Source organism: Thalassophryne amazonica, chromosome 12 (genome assembly GCF_902500255.1).
Source record: "Thalassophryne amazonica chromosome 12, fThaAma1.1, whole genome shotgun sequence".
Lineage (NCBI taxonomy): Eukaryota > Metazoa > Chordata > Actinopteri > Batrachoidiformes > Batrachoididae > Thalassophryne > Thalassophryne amazonica.
In genome coordinates, this window is record NC_047114.1 from 62,211,916 (window position 1) to 62,219,417 (window position 7,502).

General features: G+C 39.2%; 1 protein-coding gene across 1 annotated transcript; it reads left to right on the forward strand.

The window, feature by feature from the left end:
• The first annotated feature begins 363 nt into the window (after positions 1-363).
• cdc34b (cell division cycle 34 homolog (S. cerevisiae) b) lies at positions 364-6,853 on the forward strand. The gene is made up of 5 exons (XM_034184157.1): positions 364-1,204; positions 1,283-1,369; positions 1,645-1,742; positions 4,829-4,963; positions 5,113-6,853. Exons 1-5 carry the CDS (start codon positions 1,019-1,021, stop codon positions 5,321-5,323), a joined length of 717 nt encoding a protein of 238 aa, XP_034040048.1. The 5' UTR covers positions 364-1,018; the 3' UTR covers positions 5,324-6,853.
• Positions 6,854-7,502: the final 649 nt, after the last annotated feature.

The following is a 7,502-nucleotide window of genomic DNA, read 5'->3' on the forward strand; positions in this document are numbered from 1 at the left end:
TGTATATACATGCGTGCTTACGTCACGTACTTGAAAATAAAAATAAAAATACAAAACAAAATGCAAACGCATATCCAAAAATTATTCAGGCACCTGAACTGTCTCATGAAGGGGCTTGCCAAAACGCTCGCGTAGATCAATGACGTCACGAAGGTTTAGCAAAAGCGCAGAAATAGTTTTTATATCATATGTCCTGTGTACACTTGAATTATCTTCACAGTGATATGTTAAAATAGTAATCGAATGAAAGAGTAAAAAGTTCATTGAAATGACAAACAACATTCGCGTTTTCTTGAGGTTAGATTCCAAGTAGTTGCAGTTTTAAATCTACTTTTGGGGGAAAAAATTCAAACATACCAGCCGCACATCGATTAATTTCATTGAAATTATTTAATAGAATGACAAATTTGTGTATAGTATGCCTTATGTGATTATTTTGCTGCTGTAAGGAAACAAGCAGCGTTTAATGTATAAAAATAGGACTACAAATCCCACAAACCACTAGGCGTTATTCTCAGTTTTGAGAGAAGGGGGCTGCTTTTAGTAATATTTCTTCTCTTCTCAGCCGATATCACGGTTTGTTTTGGTAACGCTTCGTTCTGTATTTGCTTTCTTTTTATAATCTCGTTCTAGAGGGTGAGCAACAGGGACTTAAACAAATGAGTTACGGTTTCGTGCACAAACGGCTTCAGGCGATAGCTAGCTAATATTAGCAGCAGCTTCCAGTAGATTTACGTCTTGTATCCGCAGCTTTCTGACCACGGCTAACATCTAAACCTCTCAGACCTGCTCTGCCACAATGAATTTTATTAGATCACCCCTTCTGAGTACTGGCGTTGGTAAATAATTGGTCGACTCGTGCCAGTCTTGGTTTGATTTGTACGTAGCTTGGCTGATTTGGCCTGTTTTTTTTTTTGTTGTTGTTTTTGTTTTTTGTCTACGAGCATCGAAAACACGAATTGTTCTTCAGGCAGCGAGGTTAACTGCGGTGTTGGAGAAAACATTTATCAAGTTCATTATGGCGCAGCACGACCCCACACATGTAGCCAGTTCTCAGAAAGCACTCATGTTGGAAATGAAGAGCCTTCAAGAGGAGCCTGTTGAAGGATTTAAGATTACACTGGTGGATGAGGCAGATTTGTACAACTGGGAAGTAGCTATCTTCGGACCCCCAAACACTCATTATGAAGGGGGATATTTTAAGGTAAGCGGAGGATGTGAAATCAGTGACAGACAAACCTGTAAGTAATGTCAGCGCATTCTGACCTGATTTTTGTCCTAGGCTCGGATCAAGTTCCCCATAGACTACCCATATTCCCCACCTGCCTTCAGATTTCTCACAAAGATGTGGCACCCCAACATTTATGAGGTAAAGCGTTGAAGCCTTTATTTCCTGATCCTATAGTATAAGTTGTGCAATATATATCTATATATATATACACACACACACATTATTAGGGGTGTCGTGGCACACACAAGCCATGGAACCCTGTAAGTGTGCAGTGCCCTTCCAGAAATGACAGTCACATTTGAGAGTTTAATGGGGAAAAAAAAGACTGCCCCGGTTCACAAACTCCATCAGACATGAACATTTGCCTAAATTGAGTGCATTCTGTTTTTTGTTTGTTTGTTTTTTTGTCTTAGAATGGAGATGTCTGCATATCTATTTTGCACCCTCCAGTAGATGACCCTCAGAGTGGAGAGCTGCCTTCAGAGAGATGGAATCCCACTCAAAATGTTCGGTAAGTTTACTTTTACTTCCTGTCCTTCATACATCCTCCTCTCGCTACCTCTGAGCACTCCTTCATTTCGGTTGATTCATACTTATATCATCTGCTATTTGCCATCAATCAAGCATCTCCAGATGGCACTGAGGGCCAACACTTAATCCACGTTTTGTGTCTAGCATGATGTATGTCATGATCTGGTTTTGGGCAGCATTTTGCTATCTTGTTCAGTGAAATTGCAGAAACTGTACTTGTACTGAGTGTTTTAAATAAGAAGAAGAAAAGAAATACCTAACAAATGTAATCGTAGTGTTTTATTGTGGATTTGTCACAGCACCACAAAATAATTTGCTTAGCAGTCCATATCAAGATATCCCATCACTACAGAAAAAAAACCCACCACAAGTGAACATTGATAATATTCCTTCACAGACAAAATTTAGTGGCAGCATGATGGTGTAGTGGTTAGCATTGTTGCCTCACAGCAAGAAGGTCATGAGATTGATTCCAACCTGTGGCCTGAGTGTGGAGTTTGCATGTTCTTCCCATGCCTGCATGGGTTCCCTTCCTCCCACTTCCAACGGCATGCAGGTTAGGTGGACTGGTAACTTTAAAATTGTCTGTAGGGGTGCGTGCGGGTGTGAATGTGTTTGCTTGTCTATATGTGGCCCTGCGACAGACTGGCGTCTTGTTCATGTTGTACCTTGCCTCACACCTTATGACTGCTGGGATAGCTCCAGCCCCCTGTGACCCTTAATTGGAGTAAGCAGTTGAAGATGAGTGAGTAAGACAGGGCTCAGGGCCAAGCACCAGGCCACCCCCTTTTTTGAAGAAAGTTGGTTAAACTTAAGCCCACCAGAAATTCAGTAAAATTACATGAAATGCATTTAATGAATGAAAAATGGACAAAATCAGGTGAGTTATTTGTGATATAGTTTTTATTTGTGATGAAATTAGGCATTTTATTGAAATTGGCATTCCGATGTACATGATATTGGCCATGCTCGTGCATGGCTAGTATGTAAATTCTTCAGTCAGAATTTTGCATAGAGAGCCTTGGGCCCTCTGATGGGAGAACAGGGTACATCAGAAGTTTAAGAATGCTGTTTGGTTGTGTTGGGCTGGTTATTTTGCAGCGGTGTTGTACTGGTTTTACGTATATTTAAAGGTATTTCTAACATTTGTCCACCACCGTTACATGTATGGAGCAAAATTTTTAGAAACGTGACAACGCAGTACAGTCCACTAACACAGTAACACAGACTTCAGCTTCAAAAACGTTACCATAGAGATGAGTGGCAGCTTTCTGATAAAGTTACTAGCTTGACAGAGTTGGCATTTATGACTGCATTTTTGGTTGGTGACTGCAAAAGTTGACATTACTCTGTCACTAAATCTTTCATTTCAATAATGAATGAGCTCACGTACACCTGTTACAAAATGGAAATGAGATGCATGTTTTATATCTCAGAATCAGAAGAAGTTTATTGCCATTGCCAGTGAACAGGATTCACAGACTAGGAATTTGCTTCAGTACAATGGTGCAACATTAAGAAGAGATAAAATGCTAAGATAAAATATAACATGTGTCAAAATAAGATAAAATATAAGATAAAAAAAAGAAATATGAAAGGCTGTGTGCAACAGAAAAAACAGTGCAGTGGGAGGAGTGCAATTAAAAACCAAAGTACACTTTCTAAAGTGACCCGTGATAAAATGATAAAGTGACAGAGTTAAGCTTAAGGTGACTGAGTTATGAGGAGTTCATGAGTCTAACGGCAGAGGGGAAGAAACTGTTCTTATCTATATCTGTGTGAATGACATTAAAAGATTATCTCTTTTTGCTTTGTTTACCGGTCTTGTTATTCCCCAGTATGAAATACAGGGGGATATAGCGATTAGCTTGTCTGTCGGTTCATTTTCATTTGTTCACGCGATATCTCAAGCGCCAGTTGATCAATTTCATTCATATTTAGCATAAGTGTGTACTTGGGTGATCCCCTGACACCTGTTAATTGCGGTGAACTTGGGGTCAATTTCAAGGTCACAGTGACATTCAAGATATTGTGATTGCCACCCTTGTTAGCGTAAAATACACATATACACACATATATATATATATATATATATTCTGGCTACTGTTAAGTGTTCCCGACACCCATATTAATCAAATGGTACAGCAACACACTATGCTGACACTCAATGGAAAAAAGCAGTTTAGTTTATTTGTCTGCTATTTAATTAGGAGTAAAAGACTCATAGAAATAAAAAAACAAAACAAAAAAGATCTTCCAAGAGTGTTCTGGGCAAAACAGCCATGCAAATCATTTTAGACACAGTCAAACATAAAACATTACAAAATGAAAATTAGAAAACATATTAAAGCAATCATTTAGGAAATTGTGTTTGGTTGGGAGGAAGGCCTGCTTTGAAAAGTGGCGCTTCCTGAAAGAATCGGTGTGCGAAGAACGCCACACCCAACTCTTTGTTTTTGGGGGAGTTTGGAGTGATCCAATACCACATTTTCCTATGGACCAAAATTATTTTGTACAGGCCATTGTGTTTTGAGGTTGGATTATAGTTGTTTGGGTACCTTAAGTGGTACCAAAAACTTGCCTGGCCCATGAACTTTCACTCCGATTTTACTTTTATCACCTTGGTTTATTTTAATACACGTCTAAGCCACTGACTTCTCTCTTCTACATCCTGTGCTCGCAATAACACTAGGGACAATTATCTTCTAATTAAAGACACTGTTGGAGCATCAGCATATCCCTTGTTTATTTGTTGTGAAACTATGCCATGCATCAAAGTTGGACTTGTGTCCATGATTCTGTCTCTCATGAGTGGACATGCCACAGATGTTGAAGGTGCCATTTATCAATATCCACAATCTATTAGTTATTTATTTCAGGATATGATGACAACTAATGTTGTGTTTAAATACATTTGTCTAAATCTTTGAAAGCCATTTTAATTTTGAAAGTATATTATCACTATTAGAATTGATGGTCTTTCATTATAATGAGAATAGCCAAGTTGGAGTCTTTCATAGAATAATTTTGACAGTGTGTAATTTGTCATATATACTCACCCTCCAGGACCATTTTGCTGAGTGTAATCTCACTGCTGAACGAACCAAACACTTTCTCACCTGCCAATGTGGATGCTTCTGTCATGTACCGTAAATGGAGAGACAGCAAAGGCAAGGACCGGGAATATGTAGAAATCATCAGGTAAAGAGACACAACAGCAGGAGACCTATCTACAAACTGAGGTCAATTAATCAGGGGGTAAATTCTTGCATGTTCATTTGCCCAAATGTATGTGTTTGAGAGAGGGACAATTTTAAGTGACTGACTAAATAATTTCACATCTCCTTCAGGAAACAGGTTTTGGCCACCAAGGCAGAGGCTGAACGTGATGGCGTAAAGGTTCCCACCACGCTGGCTGAGTACTGCGTCCGCACACGTGCCCCAGCTCCCGATGAAGGCTCAGACCTCTTCTATGACTATTACTATGACGATGAGGACCTGGAGGGCGGGGACGGCGACTGTTGCTATGATGAAGATGACTCGGGCAATGAAGAGTCGTGACGTGCATCTTGACAGCACACTTATATTTGCTGAAACATGTTGCCCATTGTCTTTAGGGTTGCAAGAAATTCTAGGTCTAAAACCAAGAAAGATTTGAGGCCTCCCACGTTAAACCAATGAAAACAGATATTTGAATTCATTTCTCTGAATTCATTTCAGTGGCTGAAAACAATGCACCGCTCTGAGGGCGCGTCTGACATGTTAAGACTTGCACCAGCACAAAATAAATAAATAGATCACCAGTTTCTTCAGTTTTGCAAGCTGCTTTCATTATTATCACATGAAACCTTATCTTGACACAAACCCAGTCGTATTCTGAGGATGCACCCCCTACATTTGCTAGTGGGGGGTTAATACCACTGTCAACAACAGCTCATTTGCACTGGTGCAAACTCTTACACATTTTCTTCAGTCTCTGTCTTTCATATCTTTATTTCCCTAATTTTGCACAGCCATTAGTCAGCAGTTGTCTGTCTCTGTGACTGACAGAAGAATGTGGACTTCACTTAACTGCCAACACTGATGTGCTGAATAATTTCTAGTTCTTGCTTCGATGGGAACAGACCTCAGTTGTGAAGGGACAAAGTTTTTAAAGTTCTTGTGCATGCCAGAGCATCTCAGAAGCTTTTTGTCTCTTTGCGGTGGACTTCACCGACATCTTGACCCATGTCCACTTCTGTGATAACTACAGACTTGACTGTGGAGGTCATTAAGAATTCCCTATCTGGAGTGGGTCAGAGCATTATAAGAAGACTTCTGGTAATAGGAATTTGATCTTTGCTGTGTTCTGGTTACTGTTGGCTGTGTTTATCTGTCATTTTAAGTATGGGGTTCTATTATGTGAAGTAGCTCAGATACAAAGTTTTTCAGGGGGCAGAACTAATTACTGATCAGAATTGTATTTCTCCTCAGGTTCTTTCTCCGAGACACCTGATGGAGCCAAAGATGTAACACAGTGTAAAAGAAAGCCCGAAACATTTTGTGACAGTAGTCTTTATCGTGTTGTCTGTTTGCTGTTTACGCTTTTCCACATTTTATTTTAGTCACTTTGTTTTGATGAGCATAAATGCCTGAAATCTTTGGCTGATAGTGATTGTGATGCGATAGACTGGCAAAAGCTAGAAAAAGTATTTCAGAAAACTCTTTTTGCAGTATGACTCGGTTTTCATCCCTGAAAGTGGAAAAACAAAAGGAGGTGGTGTTTTAGTTTTTGTTGCTATTTTTTTGTGCTAGTGGAGAGTGGACAGGTTTTGACATCATTTTTAGAGTGTACGAGTATGTGTGTCCCTTTGTGTGTATTTTGCATCAGCATATTGATTGTTTCGTTTACTCCAATTGGACTTAATGCTGAATTTCTCAGGATCATTAATTACATATGATTAAATTAAAATGAGCAACTGTTGTACTCTTTAAGTTGGTTCAGCAATTACTGATATGCGCATTTCACTGTACGGATGATCACATTTTTCTTCTCTCTACTTTTTCTGCTATTTAAAACTGAAAAATAAAGCTTGGACAAGAATGATGGTATATACACTCAGTGTTTGTAGTACCTGGTGCAGAGTTCATTTTTGTGCTTGTATTATGTTTTTGGAGAAAAAGCTTGAAAATCCATTTTCTTCAAAGCTGTATGCTTAGTTCATATACATCTGTAGATGATCCTTCTTTTGATATGGGCTGCACCTACTTGTGATGACTGGAACAGTTTTGAAAGAATCCATCCCATCCATTTCCCCTGGGGAGGAAAAAACTCGTTCATCCTTCAAAATGTAATCGTGGTACTCCGCAGAATATGAAGATTTTCCTTTTAAAGCATCTAAAAATATATGCAAAGTTTGACCACATCAGTGTGTTATAAATGCATAAATTTCAATACAAAATTAATTTATTAGCACCATGTGCACTGATGGCGCATGGGAAGCATTTTTGGTGCTGTGTCCATCCTTGTGTGATATAATTGTTTTGACCTGATTTGTGTGCAACACTGCCTCAGTGCAGCATGAATCACTGGTTCAAGGTCAAGGTGCAGTTCAAATCACTGTTTGCTATGGCCAGGTTTTCTCAAGATGGAATAATCTCACTTGAAATGTTCAACAATTGGTTTGAGGATCTACAGTTTCTGTAGCAGGATATCCTCTTACATTGCAGTTTACATAGCAAGTCCCTTCGGCTGTTCCCT

Excerpts from the sequence above, each read along its gene's own strand:
- cdc34b (XM_034184157.1), top strand. The coding sequence starts at position 1,019 with ATGGCGCAGCACGACCCCACACATGTAGCCAGTTCTCAGAAAGCACTC. Across the intron at positions 1,205-1,282 it reads ATGAAGGGGGATATTTTAAG|GCTCGGATCAAGTTCCCCAT; the intron begins GTAAGCGGAGGA and ends TTTTTGTCCTAG. Across the intron at positions 1,370-1,644 it reads GGCACCCCAACATTTATGAG|AATGGAGATGTCTGCATATC; the intron begins GTAAAGCGTTGA and ends TTTTTGTCTTAG.